Raw genomic sequence first — 24,260 nt, 5'->3', positions numbered from 1 at the left:
GCAAAGAATGGTAAGTGGATACAACTGGGAGATCAGCTTCAAAACTGAAACCCTGATTTGAACTAAATGTTAAATAGAGGTACACTAAAGACTTTATTTTTGGCTTCTGTTGCTTTTGGAAGAACCAAAGGCCCCTTCTGTGGCAAGAAGTATGCTTGTGGGATGTGATCCCTAGGCTCACAATGGAATATCTGTGTTTGCGTGATAGCTGATGCTGTTGCCTTGCTTGTTAGGAAAATATTTTCTTTTCACAAACTATTTCCATTTGGTCTAGGTTCAGTTTGCACGTACAAAGCCGTATGGATTAGCAAGTAGAAATATGCAGGTGCTGGGGAAACAAACTTTATCCTTTCTTTCTTTCTTTCCCCATCTTCTTCTCCTGCACCACAACCTTGAAAAGTCTTTTTTCTTCTTAGCAAATTATATTTTACTTCTGCCTCTAGCTAATCATTGCATTAAGTTTGCTATTGGCCAAATGAGGAATGATTTACCTTAGGATATTTTTCACTTTGTTTTGAGTTTCCAGGATTAGACATAAATCAATGAAACCCCTTTTTCTTAGAATGCACCAGCTGGCAGATGTCAGCTTCATTCATGGTAAAATAGACTTTTGCATGGCATCTGCTTTATTTGGGATGTACTTTCCTATTTCTACTGTACAAAGTAGAAATATGCAAGTAAAAATAACGTGAGATCAGATCCTACTTGTACTTTATTACTTTGTTCCTACTTTATGCAAAAGGAGCAATTCTTCTTTTTCTTGCAAAGAGCTGGCAGATGAATGTTGTCCTACTTGAAAAGGAACCTCTTGAAGTAACTGGGATAAAAATTTAATCTATTTTGAAGCATTCCTGAATTATATGGGTAAATTACATAGCTTTAAATCAAAATAAACCCAAAAGCTTTGTCAGGAGCAACTTTTGATCCTCAGATTGAGAGGCCTGCTCCAGCTGTTCACTGTTTCAGGTGCAAAGTTCTGATGTAACCTGCATAAGTGCAGGTGTTTAATTGTAGTCACTGAGCTCCTACTTATGGCATGAGAAAATATCTCAAAGACACTGGGCTTTTGATGCATCTAACCACTAACTGTGCAGAGAAAAGATCTCTTTAAGAGAGAGAAATGCTTGTCCCTTAGTCATGTAAACCCATAGCTCCACAGTACTTTAAATATACTGAGGTAAAATGAAATTCTGGAGACTCAGCTTGTTATTATTCTCTTTAAGAGGTTAGAAATGATACATGGTTTTGAAACAAAAATAAAAGAAGAGAACAGAATTATTCATTAATGATTAATGAAACCTGTAACCAGAGACAAAACCTTTCACAGGTCAAATGTTCTTTCATAGGCCAAATTCTGCAGTTCTTTGGGCAAGCCCCCAGCTCAAATAGGAAATCTTATGGAAGGATGCAGGATTTGCTCCAGATTTTCAGGCAAAAGACTCATTTGTTGAATACTGTGGGCTGTATTGAAATCTGTCAAGTTTTTATGATATGCCATAAACTGAATATACAGTAATGGATAGCTTTGCTATTTAAGTCACAGAAAATCTGTTGTTCGTTGCCATGAACTTGCAAAAGCTGCTGAAGATGTGGAAAAGTTTATTTAAAGCTGGCTAGCAGAGCAAAACTTTTTAAGTCATCAGTGAGGCTTTTGAGCTTGTGAGGTGACTCATAGACGCACTTAAGTACCTTTATTTTGAACTTTCAGTATATATAGGGTTGGGGTTTTTTGTTATGTCAGGGATAGTTTTCCAAAGGAGTAGAGCAGTTCAGCACATAATAAGCTATCACTTCTGGTGTCTCATGTTACTGGCAAACATTGCCTGTGTGAAGAAGGCTTCATAACACATTTTTCCCTGTTAAATTTACTGAGAGCTTTTTTCTTTCTTTCTTTCTTTTTTTTTTTTCTTTTCCTTCCAGTGTCTACTGGTAGTTCATACTTGAAAACAGATCAGTAAGTAGAAATGCCAGCTCTCTGTAAACTCTGACAAATTGGTTCTGTGATAATATTTAGTGGTTTCAACATAGTAAATGAGATTTCCTTTGGGGTTAGAGCAAAATTGACTTTGAAGTGCTAGCAGAGAAAAAATTCAAATATGGGGCTTTGAAGTATTAAATCTTTCCGATACTTCAGGATGTTTGGTTGGAGCTATAGTCTGAGGAAGACTCTCACTTGGATCACTCTTAAAGGTTCCTCTTCTTGCTACATGACTGATGAGCTGCTGTGATGGCAAAAGGTATTTCCTAGTCACTCTCACATCAGGTTCATAGCATGTGCATTACGCATTATATACATAAATCCTTTCTGCTTGCCATAGCAGACAGTCTGAAGTGAACCTCACAGATTTCCTTGGTGATGAGTGGATGGGGAATTAAACTGACAGGACATACACCCTAGAGACATAACACTGCCAATCTGACACTTTCAGAAAGGGTAAATTTAACACACAACAGGACTGATTGTGGACATGAAGATCAGGAGTGGCTATCTACACCGCTAAAGATGGACTATGTCTCCTTTCCAGCTGAGTAGTTTAGACATCACTGGTCATTGTAAACGTTTTCTCCTTTGCTCACTTTTCTCACAGTCGGAGAACCTGGTGTTTGTATGAGCTGTGATGAAACTTGCCAATCTGTATGCAGCATATCCAGGAGAGCAGGGAATTCAGTCCAGGCCACAAGTGGTTTGAGTAGCTGCATAAAGCCTGCCGTGAGTAGCTTGTCCTGTACAAGAACTTAGGCTCAGCAAACACTATGGGTTTTTTTTGGAGCTAGCATGGTGCTATCTGCCTCCATAGCAGTGTGATTTAGATTTGTGTGGAGCTCCTGGAAGAAACTTGAGAACAAATGCAGCCTTCCTGGAGGCTGGATGGTTTATTGCCTTTGGAAATATGTGAAGAACTGTTTGGATGAACATTTTTCTAGAAATAATTTCAGTTTGACAATATATGTATCTTTTCTTGCTCCTTCAGAAACAAGTTTTGCAAATGGGTGTTTGAGAAACTTGTCTTTGAATGACACGTGTATTCATGTATAAACATGTTTTTATATATAACTGCAAGTCATAGAAGGAGGAGTGCACTGGCATATCTAGCAATTTTATAACCGTCCTTCAGCGGAGAGAGGTGAAAACACTCAACTGAATGTTCTCCAGCCTACTATCTGTGACAAGGGTTTGAGCTTTGTAGTGATCCTCTCAGAGATCTCTTCTGAGATGCTTGGGGCTTGGAGTCTGATGCTGTTTGAATTAGTTATGTGCTGGAAACATAATTCTCTCAGATCAGAGAATGCCTATGAATTTCTGGACCGGAGCATTTCTAACAACTTCTTTTCTGACCTTTGGTGCCCTCCACCTGATGCATAAGGACTGTCTGCTACTTGTCTTCTTATTCCTTTACCAAGGAAGTTTGACAAGATGGATCTTGTGCTACCCCTGTCACTGATGGGCTCGGCCTTGGCCAGCGGCGGGTCCATCTTGGAGCCAACTGGCATTGGGAAGCTTGTGGCAGCTTTTCACAGAAGCCACTCCTGTAGCCCCCCGCTACCAAACCCTAGCCATGCAAACTCAATACAATTATTTGGTCTATACATCATTCTGTGAGATTAGGTTGGTGTCACTCCCTACCAGTAAGGTCATCTTGTTTTCCTAGAATACATAAAGTCCCAGCAACATGATTTCACAGGCTGGTTATCAGAAGTTTCACCTACAAGGGGAAATGGATGTCTTTGTCTCCCTTCCAGTGACACCTCTAGGACCTTTCTGCCTCCATCTCTGGCTGTGCAAGGCTATGAAGCTTTTTATGGAGAAGCTGTAAGAAACTAAAGTTACTCTAAAACAATGGCTATTCCTTTTGCCACAGTGGAGGATGGTTAGGTTCACAAACAGTGAAAAACACTGGACAGTAGGAAAGGAACATTTGAAATTTTACAAGCCGTATGGGGAATTGGATGCTGCATCTCCTACTGATGGGATGAGGGGGAAACCCTGACCACTGGGCTGCTGGATCGGGGGTAACAGAGTGCTACAGTGTTCTTTGGAAGTATCTGCTGCCGCACTGGTTTTGAAACCTATTAATTATGTACCTAATGTTAGCAGAGATCACCGAGTTATTAATTATAGAGTGTGGGAGCTTCCTACCAGTGGACCAGAGTGAGCATTCCCTTCTCAAGGGCTTGTGCTAGTGCCTCCCTCCCATCTTCTGTCTGTTGCCTGACCTGACTGTGCACGCATGGGAAGCCCCAGCGTGTAAGTGGATTTCCTGTAGGATGAGACACGTAAAGGCCAACTGGAGCAATAATGAGCATAAAGTCCCCTAAAAACCTAACTTAAGGCCTATTCAAGTTCAATGCAAAGACTATTGATATTAATAAGATTTGAACGAAAGCTTTAGGGGTTCCTCTTCGAATTCATGAGAGCACAGTGGATTAAGTCAACAGTCCCACTGAGGCAAATTTATCACAGGATCAGGTTATTGGTACATGAGAAGGACACAGAGTCGTTTCCTTCTCTTTAAATGTTGTGGTAGTGTTGAGGCATCTCTATTTATTTAGGTCTAGCTTTGCCTGGCTTTCATAAACCATACTTATGACAATATGAATATGCTATTTAAGCCACAAAAAGTTGAACTTTATTTTGCTATCTGACAGTTAAGCCTGCAAAAACTTGAGTCTGGAAACATTAAACTCACTCATCCTTCAATGCAGTTAGTTCAATTTTCCTGTCATACTGAAACAATTTTTTTCCTTGGAGAGTCAAACATCCTTTTATTCCCCCACCTTGACTTGCATTAAAAAAAAAAAAAAAGACAAGATGCTATTCTCCTTCTGTGATTTTGGGGAAAATGCATTAATGCAAATTAAACTGTAATTTTAACTCACAGCTGTCTTTCAATGCCACTAAAATAGGTAATATTTAAAACACTCCATGAAGTTTAGTTGTCTTGAAATTTTGAATTGTGTGTAGAACCTGTTTATTTTACTCTTCATAGCTTGTCTACGTACCATATCTAGTTCAAAATGAGCTACATGTAAATTGCGTCTATCTTTGTTTTTTCCAGGCCATTTGCAAACAAAATTATACAATGCTTCATGATATCACTAGAGAGACTTTCAGGACAATTTAAATCATGATTTTAACCTTATGTTTTGGTTTATAAACAGCTTTTCTGATCTCTTAAAATGCAAAAGATATATATACGTGTAAATGTCACATTTAGAAACAGATTGTGCGCATTGGCTGAGCCAGGCACATATTTAACATTTATCTATTGGCTTGAATCCAAGAACTCACTTAAATTACTCATGCAGTTATGATTGGATAAGTGTTCAGTGGATTGGGGCCTCGAAAGGGAAGGCTTTTTTTTTTTTTCCTAGTCCTAAACTTGCAATGCTTGCCTAGTTTTTATAGCTCTGAAAGTTGTGTCAAGAAATGCAATTTGCCTTGTAATTAATTTCTTTTTTTTCAATGGACCAGGACAGAGAGAGTGGTGAAAAGAACAACATGGGACTGAGAATTAAAATGAAGCTAAATTAGTTATAAAAAATACAGTTCAGTTGGCTAGGAGGCATTTTTTTGACAGTTTGAAGACAAAAAAAGACAAATGTTCTCATCAGGTTTCCTATGTAGGACTCATTTAATGCAACTTGAAGAGTTGAGAGTAATATGGTTTGAATCTTCCAGTTTACTCCATCCTTCTATACATAACCATTAGAAAGCTTTGAGCTGCAAGAGGATTTATGAAGTGGTTGCTTAGCATGTGTTAAGTGTATTTTAATTTAAACAAGTAAAATAAAACCCAGGAAGTATTAGTAGAGTCCCCTACCTCCACTTTTCCTCCTTCTACAGATTATTTTCTCTATACACACGGTGCTATTTTAACATTTTTTCTACTAATTTATCAAACAATATAGGCATATTTTAATCTCTCAAAGGGATACGAGAAAATTTAGAGGCTGGAGCTAACCATGTGTCTTGTTATATGAAAGATCATGTCGTACATTGCTCTTTTTACTATCTTGTTTCCTTTTTCTGCATTGACAGTTTCTTTTCAGATGGCTGTGTTTTGAGGCAGAGACATTTATCCCACTGTCTTCTTAAGAGTTACCAGGGTTGAAAGGATTCCCAAACATCTTTGCTTACAAACAGGAATAAATTCCAAATGCTATGTCAACGTGTGAGAACAAGATGCAAAACTAAAGGAACGATGTGACACTTCCGTTGGTACCGTTGGTAGATTGAGAAGTGCTGTGACTGCACACAATCGAGATGGCAGAAAATGTTTGCCAGAGAACAGTATGATTTTAATTCTGCTATCCAACTTTATCCATACTGATTAGTTACTGAAGGAAAAAATACATTTTAAAGGCAGGAACTAAAAAACATGACCCCTTAAAGAAGAGGAGATAACACTGTTAGGAGTAACAAGATAACTTACTCCTCCACTGTAGTCTCCACCCTTGTTTAGGAAAAAGGATGAATTCCAAACAGTGATCACCTGGCATTTCTGATACACAAACCTTTCCTGTCTATATAAATTTTGGTTATGAGGGCTTTTTTTTTTCCTCCTGCTCAGACTAGCATACTAGCTGGGTTTAATTGCTGTCTATTTTGAGCTTAGACCTGATGGACTTTGTTTCTAGATTTTAGGTGGAAACTATCAACCAAATGCACTACTGAAGCTTTCAAAAAGGGTAGATCTTCTAACTGGGAAAATCAAACTACAAAAAAGGAAACAGAAAACCCTCCCTGTAGGCAATGTTCAGAAATGCCAAGTTCCTTCTTGTCGTGAAGAAGAAGTTGCTGATCATCATGAGGTTACAAATGACCTAGTACTTTTAAAAAAAGAGAGAAATGAAGAGCTTTGGAATGTTGGATTTATATCTTGCAGAATAGGATCTGCACAACACAATGAACAGGTTGAAAATATTCTTCTGAGTGGAGAGAGTGACTGTGACTTTGTTCATTTGCCTTGTTTGCAAGACAAATATTTCAGGGTGGGCAATGTAATATAATATAGCCTGTACTTAGGTAAGAAGCTGTACTTAGATACTTATTACTGTATCTCAGTCCCAAAACTCATCATTGGTGCTGACTGTGCTACATGAGAAAGCTTGTGACCTCCACAGTGCAATAAAAGGAATTGTAGGGTATGTGCTCATAGCTAAGGGTATGGTTTGCATGTGATATGCCAAGATCCTTTAGAAATGGTACTGTCCTCTTGAAGCTGCCATGAACTTACACTATTGAGGAATCGAGCAAACGGAACTCCTCATTAACTCTTTGGCATTTGAGTTGTCTGTTTAACAAATCTGTTCGCAGAACCTGAAGCTGATACACCTGTGTGCAGAGATTATTTTACAGTTATGCTATTTAAGATCTTGCAAAGGACTCAGGTAGGATCATGAAGTGAAGATTCTAAAAGGTAGCACAGCATCTCAAGAGAAGATCTTTTTTTCTTTTAATCCTATTTTGATATTAAAATTGGATTGTGAAAATCTACTGTAAATTCTAAAGGGTCAGACTTTAAAGCAAGATAGTAGGGATGTTTTACTTCCAAGGAAGTAAAATCTTAAAAAAAAAAACCAAACGGAAGGAGTGCAATTACCTACCAGTACTTCAGATAAGGAATTACTTACAAATCTGTCTAATTCAGCTTAATGGAGTGAATACGGAAATCTGTTTTATTCAGATTTTAAAGATAGTAGAAATTTATTTGAAACCTAGAGTCTTACAAATAAATGCTGCAGAAACACTCCTGAGGATATTTCAACTAACATTGGTCCCGTTTCCTGATCTTCTGGTTACTCATCTTCGTCCATGGTGAGACAGCTTTTGAATTCAATTGCTGAAGTCAGTTAATGAGTATTTCAGATCAAGACAAATATCAGTTGTCTTTCAAAGCTAATAATCTCTCTTTTTTTTTCTTTTTAAGTTTTGGTCTCGTGAGCTTTAAACAGCTTTATGACAGAAAAACTGCAGCTCAGTGGATTAGAAGTCTGCACATGAACCAGAACAGTGCTGATGGTCTAGGGGAGATTATCTTGGGACAACACACCTCAATGACTGACCCCAAATGACTGTCCCTGTCCCTGTCAGAAAATTTTCAGAGGTGTAATTAGTTCTTTTAGCTTCACACTTAAAGAAACATTACTTTATTGAGCTGTTTTTTTTTCTGTAATGAAACTTCTTCACTTTCACTGCAAACACAAACCTTTTCCCGGAGAGGATGTTTCTTCATTAGTGCAATCAAGACAGCTAAAGCCTGCCCTGAATTGTCAACATCCAAGCCTCATTACAAATCTTATTTCCGCATCTTAGTTCTATTTATACCTGTTTCCTTTCTATCCCAGTAACAACTAGGCAGAAAATATTGCAACTTTATAAACTTTGGGCTGGCTAGCAAGGGTTCTCACAAATGCTCTTGCCAGAAAATCTGTTATTCTGGATAATGCATTAGGTCAGCTTAGCGCCCTTTCTCTCTGAAGGCCAGGGATTTGTACTGTGAAGGTATAAGCTCACCTGGAGATCAGCCTGACAAGCCTCTGATCAGCCATTTCTGTGCTTGATTTAATACGGCACCAAGTCTCTGTCTTCACTTAGTGACTGAAAGCTTAAGATACCTTTCTGCCTTTCAGCTGTACAGAACAATGTGATGGATTCTTAATTACAGTGAAGTATCAGACAATCTAGCTTACACAAATTGACATTAATTTAAACATTACTGTGTTATTAAAACAAAGGAGTTGTATTGATCTGGACCTGGTGGAGTTTCTGTTTGCTGTCTTGTCAGTTTGCTGAAATGGTTAGGCTTCCAATAATCCAGTTTGGGATTGATGCTGTTGGTGTTTTTTAATTGGCAAGGTTTGAAAAGGAAGAATGAATTTCTCTCTCTCCCTCATGTTTTCTTGGAACTGTGATCTCACCCAACTTCTGCCTGCAGTCTGTGGCCAAAGGTGGTTCTGTATTATTGCCCAAGGAAGAAGAGCTTTAGACAAAATTCTGTGCAGAACTAGAGGAACTCTTCAGACTACCACTTCTGGTTTTGCTTCTTTTGAGGGGCATCACTTTTCTTCATCTGTCTTTTGGGGAGTCTGTGCCCGTTTTTTCAGGACAAGTTCTTGTGACTAGAAATTAGTGGGAGAGGTAAAATTCTGCCCATTGAAGATGTTGATGAAACTCCCAGTAACTTGCTGAGACACTGACTTGTTTTTTAAATTTTTACCCCAGTGACACTTTACATAATCTGTATAGTAAGTGACAACATAAGATTTTTTTCTTTTCTGCATATCACTGCATTCATATGAAGGTCTTCATGAGTACGGAAGTGGAGAAACCAAGTGAACAAACAAGGCCATTTGTGAGACAGTAATTCTTATAGCACGATAGAAATTTTTTGGGAAACAGATGAAGTGCTGAAGCTGGCCGAGTGAGTCTCACAAGGTATGTGCCCAAGTGTGACCAAAGACGACAGTACTACCTTGCTGCCAGGATTTGAGTAAAACTTCTTAGTGTGCATTTGTGTTTGCTCTGAAGTGCAAATCCCATTCTTTTACCTGATTCCACAAATAGAGCTGTGCTTCCAGACACCACCCCTGGTAGTTATTGCCATTAGACCAAAAGCTCCCTTTGTTGCCTTTGTTCCTGGTCTGTGATATTTGTTGCCTGACAAAGAACAGGTTGCTAATTTGTTTTCACGGAGATATATATCAACTTCTGGGTTAGAAACTCTTTCAAAAAGGAGTAGTCTTCTATGGAAGAAAAGCCAAACATATGCCTAGGATCTAAATACCTGAGAGCATTTGCATGTGGAAGTGGGAAGAACAGAAGTACCACTGTGCTTTAGAAAACCCCAAAATGGCATTCACGTTTGTTCCTTCTGGGCACCAAGGCTCCAGCCGTCTCTTCACCACATTGACTCTAGCAAGCTTGCTTGCCTGCTTGTTGCTCTTCTGCTGCACCATCCCTGTGCCAGAGCAGAGCATCCTCCTTTGCTGCACGAGGGATCCTGCTTTCTCCTGGCCTTGGCACTGCACTGCCAGCAGCCCCAGGGTTCACGCATGGCCCCACTGTTCTGGTTTTGTTTAGTGAGGGGGGGGCCTAAGGTGGTAGCTTCTGTAGGAAACTGCTAGAAGTTGCTCCCCTTTGTTCAGTGGACTCGGCCGGGCCTAGGGTGGACCTGCTGCTGGCCAAGGCCGAGCCGATTGGTAGCAGAATGTTCCGTGATAACGCCTCTGCGATAACGTATTTAAGAAGGGGAAAACAGAAAGAAAAAAAAAGGAGAAGATGTGAAGCAGCTGAGCGGGGGCAGAGTGGGGGAGGTGCAAACCTTCTGTGCCTTGCAGGCCTCACCCTCTGGCCTCCTGCCAGGCAGCCGACTGGGCCCAACTTGGCCTGGCCTGGCTGCAAGAAGTGGAGAGGAGAAGTGAATAAGATGTAAAAAGGATCCTGAGAGGCGTCTGCCAGCCTGTTGTGAGGAATGGCTGCAGACGCCAAGGTCAGTGAAGAAGGAGGGGGAGGAGTAATGCAGCTCCTGGCCAAGATTCCCCTGCAGCCTGTGGTGACGACCATGGTGGAGCAGGTTGTCCCCCTGCAGCCCATGGAGGCCCACGGAGGAGCAGAGATTCATCTGCAGCCTGTGGAGGACCCCACACCAGGGGAGGTGGAGGCCTGAAGGCAGCTGTGGCCCGTGGAGGACCCGCTGGGGCAGCTGTTCTGGAGGGACTGCACCCTGTGGAAGAGATGACCCATGCCGGAGCAGTTTCACGAAGGACTGTGGCCCGTGGGAGGGACCCCACAACAGAGCAGAGGAGGAATGTGAGGAGTTCTTCCCCTGACAACGAAGTAGCGGCGTAAAACAACGCGTGATGAAATGACTGTGACCCTCATTCCCTCTTCTCCCCTGTGGCGCTTGGGGGGGAAGGTGGTAGAGATAATGTAAAGCTTGGGAAGAGGGAGGGGTGGGGGGAGGTTATCTTGTTCCCTGTCTCATTCTCCTGCTAGTTTTAGAAATAAATTAATAGTTTTCCCCAAGTCGAGTCTGTTTTGCCTGTGACAGTAAATTTAAGGATTTCTCCCTCTCCTTATCTCAAACCTTGAGCCGTTTTTCTTATATTATCTCTCCCTATTCTCTTGGAGGGTAGGGGGAGTGAGAGAGAGACTGTATAGTCTGGTCCCGATCGGGGCTGAACTACGGCACCCACTCACGTATTTATTCAGCTGTCTACCACCCTCCATGTCACTGAGCTCCGTCTCTTGGTGCTGCTTGTTATTACTTTGGCAGCGCAATCTCCACTCGGTAGCGTTATTTCTGGTACACTGGTAACGAATGGGGTTTTCTGTGTCTGCCTCTGTCAGAGGCATTCATTACAATGCTTCACTGTGGAGTGCTTCATTTATCATCTTGTTAATTCTTCTGTAATTAATGAGGTGAGACTATCTGAGATTGCACTTCACACAATTTCAATTCCCATTAGTACTGAACATTAGAGACAGGAAGCAGCACCCTGTATGTGTATGCACAAAAATTTCCTGTGCTTACACTGTTATTTCAGCATCATTATAGTTTTTTTTTGTTAGAACTAAATCCAACAACAGAATTAAGTATCATCTTTTGGATGAGTCAATCCTTATGGAAACTGATCGTTTTCTTTTCATGCAGGATTTTTTGATCCTGCATTAAAAAATCGTCATCAAAAGTAGATATCTCTATTTTATAGGCAGAAGTAGCCCTCTAGCTTATAGCAGTGATAATAAGCAGGACTTTGAAGGACAATCAGGTTTGTGGAAGGAAAAGAGACACCAGAATAAACCTGAAACATGAAATAGAAGATACCACTCAATGAGAGCTCATAGATTACTGTGTGTGAAATTCAGTTGCTAAAATGTAATAGATCAATGTAATAGATATAAAACTTGGTTTTTGAACTGGCAAAGCTCCCACAGAAGTTAATGCCATTTCTATTTAAAATAAAGGCCCTATTTTGCAGGTCTATTTTGTGTGTTCAGAAAATCTCTTCTCTTTCTTTGAAACAGTGGGTTATCACAGGACTATTGATTGGTCTACTGGCCTAATCTACAGGGCTACGTAACTGTGGGATGATATACCTGGATGAAACTAAGTATGTATAAAGCCTGCATCCTAGCAGGCCTATTGAAACATCAATAGTCTTTATTTTGAACAAGGAATCATTAGTATTTCCCTAAGGAAAAACTGTTTCCAGCACCCAGTTAAAATGCTGCCCCTTGGAAATGTTGATGACAAAATAGCTCCTCTTGAAGGTGAACATCCTGACATAAATGGTGAGTGATCTACTTGTAACAGCCATAATGTGACCTGAAATAACTTTCCGATAGTGCAAAGATTGTTTTTGCTACTTCGGGTTTTTGAACACTAGATGACTCCTTGCCTTTTCCTTCAGGAAAGCACAGTTGAAGACCTTTACATCTTCAGCTCAGCTAAAGCAGGATGCCAGAATCTGGTCAGATTACGGTATTGTTGGTCAGGCAGAATTCCCCTCTGAGGAGCTGGTTGACAGAGGACGACAAAAGCAAGCTCAAAATTTGGCCATACCTCAATCAGAGCAAGTTAGCAGTCCTTTTTATTTATGTATTTCCACTTTTCCAACACTAAGCAATAGTTCTCCTTTAACATATACTTCACAGTAGTTATAATTTTACAACATATGCTGCATTAGATTTTTGGCATGCATATCTCCATTCTCACCGCATTGATTTTTGAGTAGGTATCTCTTGTAACATGGGTAATAAAAATCATCTGTTAGAACACATCCTTAGAAGTATTCTTTGTTCATGTTATTTCTCCAATTTAGGATATTTTTAAAATGCCTGAACTGTGTAGGAGGAAAAAAAATCAATACGTTGTTTCACTAGGATTTCCCTGGGAAATAGAAAGGTGTGCAATTTCAGCCTTCAGATGGCAATGTTTTTTTTTTTTCTGTTTAGGGAGTTCAGCTGCTCTTTGCATAAAAATATTAAGGTGTTCCTAGCAGTACCACAGCATCGTGTCCTGAAAGAGATTTTGAGCTGATGCTGCTTTGGAGACAAAAGCAATAATATACATATATACGCAATACTAATACTTGTTTTACTTTTATGGTAATTCATACATAGTGCAACTAGTTTATTTTGGATACAGCTGCCTCAGAAGGTTGTTATGTATATACACTGTTGTTGTGAAAAGATTAAACCATATCATATTGTAAAACATGTTCTTGCAAAGGATCACAAAGTATTTGTGTGGTAGCCAGCATAAACTGACAAGCGACAGTGCTGCGGGGAGTTTACTGAGGTAACTCTTTTCCAAAGGATACGTTGCCTTTGATTATAACCTGACTTCTGGAAAGACCTGGCTTCTGTTACTACTTTCATGAGACACCTGCAAAGTGGAGCAAATACTGTACTCACTCTTGCACATCTTTTCCCACAGATAAATCTGTACCTGCAATGTTTCTTTGTTGTACCTGTTAGTTCTTCAACCTTGTTGCTCTGGCCCATTGCTGCCTGTCATGCTTATGTTGGTGATGAAGTATTGGCAAACAAATCAAATCCATAAGGTGTGACAAGCTATGTGGCTCTTTGTCACGAACCGATAGAGGTCCGGTCGTGAGAGGTACGAATTTCTCGGTTACAGAATTAAGACACAACGGTGTCATACGCATATGTTGGTTCTTTATTTCATTCACACACAAAGGGTAAGGGGGGGGGGGGGAGAAAGAGAAAGAGGAAGAGAGAAAAAGAGGGGAGAAAATACCACCACGGAGAGTCAGCGTCCTGAAAGTCCGTTGTACAGAGTGGGTGGGGTGGGTGCCTCAAAAGGATGACGATGCCCCCACGGAGAATCGGCGTCCCGAAGGTCCGTCTGAGTGGGATGGGGGTCCACACACACACACACACTGGTTCATGCGGCGACCCTTTTTGTAGTCCTTTGTAGGTCAGGTGCTTCCTGCCTGTGGTTTAGCTTGTGATTGCTGCATCCTGTTGATCTGTCTCTGTGGTGGTACGTGTTAGCTCTCTGCAAATGCAAGGCCCGCTTGTTCTTTGTAAGCCGTGCGGTTACCTGAAGTATGTTGTTACCTGATTGCTAGTAAAACAGTGTCCACAAAGTCATTTTGCGTCCCCCAGAGCTGGCCTCCATTGTGCAGTCACTTGGCAGTGCTGTGCATGCTTAGTACCGTCCAGGGCCTGAGCTCATGCACAGGGTTTGGCTCTATTCTGGGGGAAGGGTACAAAACAAGATACCCCATTTTGCAGTTCTTGGAGTTGCTAGGCACATGTTGCTGCTTCAGCTACAAAACAGGATATTTGTCTAGACATTCCCTCACAGTTGTTGAAGTTTTTTTAGCATTGTGGTTTGTCAGTTCTCTCTATCATTTAGCGATGTTGAGACATTAATTAACCTTTTCAGTCTCTGACACCACCCCGTGGCTCAACATCGCTCACCAAGGTTGGAGGGGGGAAAGGGAGAAAGAAAAAGAAGAGGAGAAAAGGTGGGGGGAGAAAGGGTGAGGGGACTTAACCTATTGTTGTATGATACGTTGAGGGGTTTCTTCATTTTTAACATGGACCACCCCAAGGTAACATACCTCAATCCAATTCACATATAGCATTGTGTTGGTATGATGTTCACTGATCCAATGATGTCAAATAATCTATTCAAAATTACAGATATAACACAAATAAAAATTAATAGGTTAACAATAAGTATATTAATAATTAAAAACATAGATTTAGATATCAATATAATGACCATATTTCTTCCCACCCCGTGAGTCCCAATATTTTCAGGTCTGCCTTCAAATTGGGGGGGGAATAAACATGGGTTTGTTTTTGTTTTTTTTTTTCTTTTTTGGGGGGGTATCAATTGGAAACAATTCCTTTTTGACATTTATCATTTCATCATGGTTGAGATAGGCTTCACAGAGGCCGGACAGTGTTTTTTCCCAAAGATGGGGTAACTGCGCCTGCGCCAGGTTGGAATTGTGGCTTTGAAGGCAAGCCGGACTACCACCCAGGATTCCCGCTTCAATGTTAACGTTCTCTGGAAGAGGGAACTGGGTATACGAGTTCCCAGGTCTCTTTCCAGATCTTTCCAAGGGAGGGACTGCGCGTGCGCAATCCCAGACTTGGAATTTATAAAAGGAGCAACCACGAGGTGCCACGCATACTCGCACCACCTGAGCAGCAGGAGTCACTATCTCCAGCATTTATTTTCAAGATACCTATGAATCTGCCAGTGGTAATGTTCTCTCCTTTCTTTAATTCCTTTATTTTTCCTGTTGCTTGGCTATGGTGGTGTAATGTCTTTTTTATTATTAGAATGTCACTATTCAGCCACCACCAGATGATGCAGAGGAAGGGCCCAGTCAAGCATCTGATCACGTGAGGCGATCAGTGAGGTTGGTATCATTAATCTCAAGGGGTCCCCCTTTTTATTTTTTTTAACTTTCGTGGTTGTTAAGGATTTTCTTTTTGTTGTTGTATCATTTCTAGTTTTGTGAGACCTGCTGCGGGGGCAGAGGGAGAGAGAGTTGGCACTGCCCGTCGCGAAGATGTTGAAGAGATTGATTGGGGGTGTCTGCGGGTGTTATTTTGTTTGTTGTTAGGGATTGCAATTTTCGGTGCTTTCTTTATGTTATGTTATTTGCTTTACTGTTACTACTATGACTGCTGTGAATAAGCTGTTTCTACAGTTTTTGTTTGTCTCTGTTTGTTGTTAGTTCTTGTTAATCTTGTTTATATACGTTCTGCAATAAAGTTAAGTTTTGCAGTTCATCATGAGTCTCCTTTTCCACATCTATAGTGGATTCATAAGCAAAGGCGGGAAGTGGGGGTTGGGAGCGGAAGCTACCACGCGGTTTAGCTGACAAAAAAAGTAGCAAAGTTATATGATTCTAACAGTTATGTGTTCAGCCTGCCTTACAAATCTGATATGTTTAACCCCATCGGGTGAAGTCACAGTGATCGCTTGCATACGAGTTACTACGCTTTGAATTAATTGAATTAGGCATGGTATAATACAAGGCAAAAACAATAAGGCTGCTAACCCACATAGCGAATAAAATAAAAGTCATTTTATCCATGGTGTTCCTGGTAGCCAGGACCACAAATCACTATCCCAGCCATCCCAGCCATTCCATGTTTGAGTGGGGACATGAGCTAGTTTTCTAATGTCTGTGGTCAGTTGTAAAACCACTTCACCTACATCACTGATTTTTAGACAACAATTAGAAATGTTTAGCTTCCCACATACTCCTCCCTCTTCAGCCAACAAATAATCCAGAACCATGCGGTGTTGCAGGATCGCAGTGCGCATCTCTCGAGATTGTTGATTCAAGAGATCTATAGCATCGGCAGTTTTGTTGGTAATAATTTCTAAAACTGCCTGTAAGCGAATTATGCGATTTAGGTTATAAATTGGTTCCCGGGCTCCTGTTATCAAGTCATTAGGATTCCAAGTGGCCGGCCCATAATGCTGTATTATCCTCTCGGGAGGCCACTCATTTTTCCCCCATTTTTGTGTTCCACCTATTTCAATCTCGATAGCTCGCTTATTGCGTGCAACACCATTGTCACCCAAATTGTCATAGAGTCTCACTCCAAGTTGGGGACTCTCTGCTTCAGGGAGCAGGAAAAATAGAGGCCGGATAATTCCAATATCCAGTAATGTCCCTTTTTGGCCTTTGCCCCTTCAGCAAACGGTCCAGCTGCAGTCCGTGGGTGTTGCAAGTAGGTTGTATTATAGTCTCCTAGAGGGCTAAAGAAGGTGGTGTTACGTTTTCCCAGTTGGCTATGTGTTTGTCCAGTGCAGTACCAAGCACCCGTGTCGTTTTTCCACTCACAGGCTTGAATATAACCTCGGCCGTCTGACCACCAAGCATCAAAGGAGTCATTTTTATTTGACCAAAATCCCCAAAAACTCTTACTGCGTCCGGCTTTATTAACCCACATCCATATGCTAAGACTAACATCTTTGTTGATTAACTTGTATGTGAGTGTCCACTGACATTTGCTTTCCCCCACACTGACTCCTCCTTTTTGGGTGCGATTTAAACAATATCTACCTACGGCAGGGAATTGAACTGGCCATGTTTCAGAATCATTCCAGGTGGTGTTATCGGTTTCACTGTAGTTGCTCATGATTTGTCCTGGCGTGAGGGGCATGGAGGTCCATGGCCAGCTTGATAGCCCTAGAGGTCCTCCACACACCCAGCAATGGCTTAAATTAAAAGCTTCACTCACAGATTTTGCTAACAAAATGAACTCATTACTGTCAAAGGAATTGCGTAGATAGAGAGGGGGATGAGGGGGCCTCTTTTCCCCACCTTGGGCAAATCCACAGAGCAATATAATTAAGAGAAAAACAGTGTTTACAGACATCTTCACTGATGAATTTTATCGCTTCCTCTGTAGGCGTGTCGGGTTCTGGTCTGGTGCTCTCCTCCTCCTGAAAACGAGACAGAACAGAACTCGCTTCTCGGGTGAGAGAAAGAGGAAGGAAAAAAAAAGAAAAAGCGAATGCGCGGGGGGGGGGTGAAAAGGGGGTTTCTGTTTGCTTAGGAGGCCTAAAATGAAGGAACTATCCATCGAGTGTTAATTTTATGTTCCTTCCCCCAGGCATCGGTTGCTTTCCATGCATATTTATTGAGCGGTTCACTCAGAGCCAGGGGAACCTGTCCTATGGTGGGCATGTCCACCAGCACAGGCTGGCCTGGAAAATGGCGAGGAGTCTCTCCTTGTGGTGGATTGCCTGTCTCCGGGACCAAAGATGGGGGCTTAGGGCAAAAGGCATTCAAACGGGGGCAACCATTCACTCCCCAACGGTCATTCACTCTGGTAACTGCATCCCATAGCCTACTCATCCAGTTTGGGTTATATGGTTTCAGAAATCGTTTTAACAGACCATTTGTTCGCTCTACTATTCCATTGGCTTGTGGGTAGTACGGTGTATGAAATATCCACTTAATTCCTTCTTCCTGTGCCCATTCCTGTACAATGTGGGCAGAAAAATGTGTTCCATTGTCTGACTGTATTGTTTTAGGTTTGGGAAGGGTACTAAACCACATCTTTAAAGCTTTTATTGTATTTTCTCCAGTTGCCCGAGAAAAGGCTTCTGCTTGTACCAATCCTGAAATCACTTCAACTCCTACTAACACATATTGTTTCCCTTCAGATTTGCGGAAAGGACCAATGTAATCTATCTGCCATGTCTCCCAAAGTGTCTTTTTCTCTCTGAGATGCAGGGGTGTATCTTCCATGGGGCGGTTTTCTAATCGACTGCGGCACTGAGGGCACGCTGAGATACAAGTGCGACATAGCTCCCGAGTAATGGGCCACCCCCGGGCTGATGCTTCTTTGTACAAGTCCTGCGTCCCTGTATGTCCACGTTTTACATGTAACCACTCCAATAGTCTCGCCCAGTCCTCTCCTACTGTCTGAAGAGATGCTAGTCTAGTTAATTCATCAGCCTTGTTGTTCCACTGACTGGTAGGTGTGTTGTCATTTTGGTGGGAAGGAATCCATCCCACAAAGAAATTTCCCCGTTTAGCAATCTCACAGATATTCTGCCATCGCTCTTTTTGCCACACAGGCACTCGGTTAACTTCCCAGTTATTTTGTTCCCAAAAAGGGAGCCATTCAGTGCATCCCTTAAAAACTGCAAACGAGTCTGTATAAATATATACAGGGTCATTCTCTGTTTTATTTTGATCAAACACACTCCAGACTGCTATCAACTCTCCCACTTGGGCACTGCCTTCCCCTTCAGTAAGTATTTCCCCTTTTTCGTCTACTCTCAGTGCCACTGCACGATATTTCCATGTCTTTCCTTCCCTCTTTGATGAAGCATCCGTAAACCACACATTTGAAAGATCACTGGAATAGGTTGGAGCCACCTTAATGCACGCTGGTAACAACTCTTCGGTGGCTTCCTTAAGTAACTCTTCCTGTATCGACAAAGTTTTAGTGGCGCCTTCCACCACATCGAAAATGTTGCAATAATGTTCTATCTGTGCATACCATTTCCTTACAGAGGCTCTCTGTGCCACCCCGTCAGGGGGAGGGGTTCCAGATAACACAGGTTTTATCACTTTGAAAGGTCCTCTCAGAACTAGCGGCTGTTTCGTGATGGTTCGCTCTGCTTCCCGCAAAGCAAGACTCACCACAAAAAGTCCCTTCTCCCAGTCTGAATACCGCTTCTCTGCATCTTTAAAACTACGTGAGTAAAATCCGATCGGTCTAATGGGGCCCTCTGGCCCTTTCTGCCACAAATGTATTGACATTCCTGAGGGGGCAAACCCCCATTCGATCTGAATCGGATCGGTGGGGTGTATTGGCCCCAACGCTTGGTAGGTGTTTGCCTCAAAAATTAGCAACTCTAGGGCTTCCTGATGAACGGCACTCCACTCCCATGCTTTCCCTTTTCGCAACAAGTCATATAGTGGCCTGGCAATGATAGAAAAATCTGGAATATGCTTTCTCCAGAACACTAAAAGTCCTATCGCTGATTGCAACTCCTTTTTGTTTTCTGGTACCTTCATTTGATCTAGGGAGGCAAGTGTATCTTGTGGTATACATATCATTCCTCCTTTCCACCAGATACCAAGAAATTTTACTTCAGTGGCTGGCATTTGTATTTTCTCATGGGGAATTTCTAGATCTAGCGACTCTAGGTGTTTTATAATTCGTTCTTGTGTTCGTCGGACGGGTTCAAAATCTTCCCCTCCAATCAAAACATCATCAATATATTGATAGACTTTCACCTCTGCTTCTACATCAATCTTTGCCAATTCCTGAGCTAGGGCGTAGTGTGCCAAGGTCGGGGAATGCTTGTAGCCTTGTGGCAGACGTATGAATGTATATTGCTGACCTTCCCAGGTAAATGCAAAGCGATCTTGTGTCTCAGGTTGTATCGGTACCATAAAAAACATATCTTTTACATCTATAGTTGCCATTACCTTATGTGTTTGCTCTTGAATGGTTGCTATCAGTTCGGCAATGTTAGGAACAGCTGCTGTCAGTGGACCAGTGTTGGCATTTAGCCGCCGATAGTCCACAGTCAATCTCCATTTCCCGTTAGGCTTACGTACCGGCCATACGGGGGAATTGAATGGGGAATGTGTCGAAACCAATATTCCTCTGGCTTTCAGATCTTCAATCACTGGAGTGATGCCTTCTCGAGCCCCTAGTGATAGCGGGTATGGTTTGACATTTGTTAATTTGGACGGGGGAAGAGTAGGTACTGTCTGTAATAGTCGTATTTGTCCTACTCTCGGGCCAGTTGTTGGAGCCCCAAAAGCCCACAAATTGCCCTGAGAGTCTTGCCACCGGTGTCCTTTCAGTACATCAATGCCTAGAAGGTTCATAGGAAAGTCGCCTATGGCTACCTGAGTTCGAACAGGGTTATCTAATCCTGGCAATGTCAAAATTATTGTGGTCATCGCTACTGGACACTGCTCACCTAATGCATTCAGAACCATTGTTTTTTTATGTGGGACTTTGATTCCACACCGTACAGCATCTTCGTGTTTAATTGCAGATATTTGGGCACCTGTGTCTACCAAAAAGGTAATAGTTTGTCGGTTTGGTCCAATAGCCACAGTAATTAATAAATCTCCTCTTTCATTTAGGGTGAGTTGTCTCAAAAACGTCCACACTCCGCTCCCCCTCTCACCCACGGAGGGCGGAGAGCTTAGTTTCCCTGCGGTCCCTTCACTTTGGTAGTTTCTGGTTCTGCATTTTCAAAATCTATTAGAGGTGGTGCAGTGGGGCTTGGGAGAGGCGCGGCAGGTTGGGGCTTTTTCTCTCTTTGTCTCTCATGTCCCCATCCCTTCACTAACAACTCTAACTTGGTGGTGGGGAGGCCATCCATCAAGTCCTTTGGAATTCCTAGACTCATTCCTAATCGCCACCAGTCCTGCCGATTAAGAATTTGCCTTTGTCTCTGATTATTAGGCTGAGGTAAATTTCTCTTTTGGTTTGGCAGTACCTTTTGCGGCGAGAATATCTCTGTCATTCTCACAGCTTTCGATTCCGTTTTCTGCTGTGGGCCCCCTACGGGGCCGTATTTTCTCCCATAATTTATTAACTCATGGGCCACCTCCCCCCATGTCCACACCTTCCTACCATCTCTTGTTCGATTGGGTGTTACTGCCATCTCCAAAGCGGAGGTGATTCTGTCTGTCTCAGGGATATTTTGAATCCTCCCTTGTAATTGAATACCTATGGGTTTAAGTGAGTCAGGGAGTCCGCGAATTAAAGGTGTCATCCTTTCTGGGTCTACAGGCAACATCATCGGCGAACTCACATGGGGTTTCAGTTCCCGATCATACATCATTTGTAAACAAGCTGCCTTTTGAACATTCTCTACGAGGTGATCCACAGACCCAGCAATGGCAAGTGGATCTCCCCTCTCCAGGGGATTCAAACCTCCTGCCCAATATGCCGCTCGCTGTGTTAAAGTCCAGGGTGCCCGGTTATCTCCTGTAGTTAAGAATACTCCCGGACCCCAATATCCTTCTGCTTCCTTCTCCGACAACATTATTCCGTCTCCCCCCGATAGGGAGACCCTCCACACATATTCAGTCTCTGTCTCCTTCGGAGACCTGGAGTATTCCTTCTTTAATTTTGCCAATTCAGTGGCAGAATAGGGTGTTTCCTTAGTTACAATCTGCGGTTCACTATCAGCACTGTCGTAAAGATACTCTGTTTTGACCAGGGGACACACATGGGGAAACTCCCCTACAGTCTCCTTAGCTCTTTCCAAGTCCCTTTGCGGGTATATCTGCCTTATTTCCTTCTCTGCTTCTACCAGACAACCCTTCTCTTCCAATAACCGATTCCGCAACTCTTCTTTTAACAAAACATTCTGTTGACGTTCCTTTTCCAACAAAGCTCTATTCTCTTCAAGTTGTTTTTGTAAAGTCTGAACAGCCACCTGCAGAGCATCGAGGGCCGCATCAGCCTGACTGAGTCTCTGCCTACGATCCTCGATTGCTGCTGCTAAGCTCGCCCCTAATACGGCGCAAATTAAACCTTTACCCTTTCCAGGTCTTGCCCTTGCCTCCTTTCGCAGGACAGTTATCCTGTCAACAACACTCTGAGGCTGAAACCAATGGTCTTTAGCCCACAATTGCCCTTGAATTGAAGGGCGCAAACGATGTGTTTCTAAAAAGGTAAACAACTTCTCGATTTCTCCCTCAGATGAGGGGGCAGAATCATGAGCGGTTTCTTTCATTATGCACAACTGAAAGGGGAACAACGTCTTGAGGGGGAATTACACCTTACTCCACAATTTCCCCTTTGTTGTTACCCTCAAGAGGCTACACCTTACCACAACACAACACAAATTTCTCAACAAGTTGCCTCGTCAGAGGCTGGCAACTGAATGCCCCTCGGTTTACACCGACAAGTTTCACAACAATTTGCCTCGTCAGAGGCTGGCAACTGAATGCCCCTCGGTTTACACCGACAAGTTTCACAACAATTTGCCTCGTCAGAGGCTGGCAACTGAATGCCCCTCGGTTTACACCGACAAGTTTCACAACAATTTGCCTCGTCAGAGGCTGGCAACTGAATGCCCCTCGGTTTACACCGACAAATTTCACAACAATTTGCCTCGTCAGAGGCTGGCAACTGAATGCCCCTCGGTTTACACCGACAAGTTTCACAAGAAGGTATCAGAGCGTCTCACTCATTCCCAGATTCCGTTCGCCACAATGCGCTTCTGTCTCCGAGAATCCTGCCGACTACGCCAATTAAATGTCACGAACCGATAGAGGTCCGGTCGTGAGAGGTACGAATTTCTCGGTTACAGAATTAAGACACAACGGTGTCATACGCATATGTTGGTTCTTTATTTCATTCACACGCAAAGGGTAAGGGGGGGGGGGGGAGAAAGAGAAAGAGGAAGAGAGAAAAAGAGGGGAGAAAATACCACCACGGAGAGTCAGCGTCCTGAAAGTCCGTTGTACAGAGTGGGTGGGGTGGGTGCCTCAAAAGGATGACGATGCCCCCACGGAGAATCGGCGTCCCGAAGGTCCGTCTGAGTGGGATGGGGGTCCACACACACACACACACTGGTTCATGCGGCGACCCTTTTTGTAGTCCTTTGTAGGTCAGGTGCTTCCTGCCTGTGGTTTAGCTTGTGATTGCTGCATCCTGTTGATCTGTCTCTGTGGTGGTACGTGTTAGCTCTCTGCAAATGCAAGGCCCGCTTGTTCTTTGTAAGCCGTGCGGTTACCTGAAGTATGTTGTTACCTGATTGCTAGTAAAACAGTGTCCACAAAGTCATTTTGCGTCCCCCAGAGCTGGCCTCCATTGTGCAGTCACTTGGCAGTGCTGTGCATGCTTAGTACCGTCCAGGGCCTGAGCTCATGCACAGGGTTTGGCTCTATTCTGGGGGAAGGGTACAAAACAAGATACCCCATTTTGCAGTTCTTGGAGTTGCTAGGCACATGTTGCTGCTTCAGCTACAAAACAGGATATTTGTCTAGACATTCCCTCACAGTTGTTGAAGTTTTTTTAGCATTGTGGTTTGTCAGTTCTCTCTATCATTTAGCGATGTTGAGACATTAATTAACCTTTTCAGTCTCTGACACTCTTTTATCTCTGTTACTATTTAGGCAACTAGTAAGAAAAAAAAAAAAAGCTTTTAAAAAGTCCTTGGCAGAGGCAGCTGGAAATAGTTGGTCAAAATAATTTCCTATTAAGAGCAGATTTGTTAAGAACGGGTTTCTTCACTCAGACATGCCAGCTGCAGTGAGAGCAAGGGTACGCATTAAGATCTGGTTGGATGGGGAAAGATCCATTGGTATTCCAGGAAATTGTTAGTTTTATGGTAGGTAAAACTGGGGGTCCTTGGTGGAGAGGACACTCAGGCAGGCTTTTTGTAAGCACGTCACTGCTGCAGCGCATCTCTGCTTTAAACTGGTACACAGTTTGGATTAGGCAGCCTTTGGACAGAGGATTGAATGAGACTGGGAGGAGGATCCCAACTGCACATCTCTTTCCTTGTACTTGTAGTTTTTAAACAAAGTGTCATTTATTCACTCAAAGGTACAAAGCAAACATGAAAGGCTAAAACCAAGTATCCCCATTTTGGGTTTCCTCCTTGCTTTTTGCCAAAGCTCATCACCCTTGCTAAGCAAATTCTGGCCATTCTGGCTCCCCATTCCTCTCAAAACTTAATTTTTTTTCTCTTGATCCTAAGCTAAGTGCTGGCAAGAGCAATCATCCTTACTCTGGC

General features: G+C 42.5%; 1 protein-coding gene across 1 annotated transcript; it reads right to left on the bottom strand.

The window, feature by feature from the left end:
• Nucleotides 1–20,705: 20,705 nt before the first annotated feature.
• Nucleotides 20,706–22,250, bottom strand: LOC147601768 (uncharacterized). Its single transcript, XM_086741498.1, has one exon. It carries the CDS (start codon nt 22,248–22,250, stop codon nt 20,706–20,708), a length of 1,545 nt encoding a protein of 514 aa, XP_086597624.1.
• Between the last annotated feature and the right edge of the window lie 2,010 nt (nt 22,251–24,260).

This window comes from Chlamydotis macqueenii, chromosome 2, assembly GCF_036417535.1.
Source record: "Chlamydotis macqueenii isolate bChlMac1 chromosome 2, bChlMac1.mat, whole genome shotgun sequence".
NCBI lineage: Eukaryota > Metazoa > Chordata > Aves > Otidiformes > Otididae > Chlamydotis > Chlamydotis macqueenii.
This window is presented reverse-complemented; position numbering and strand designations above follow the sequence as displayed.

Coding starts and splice junctions, on each gene's coding strand:
- LOC147601768 (XM_086741498.1), bottom strand. CDS start 22,250: ATGAAAGAAACCGCTCATGATTCTGCCCCCTCATCTGAGGGAGAAATC.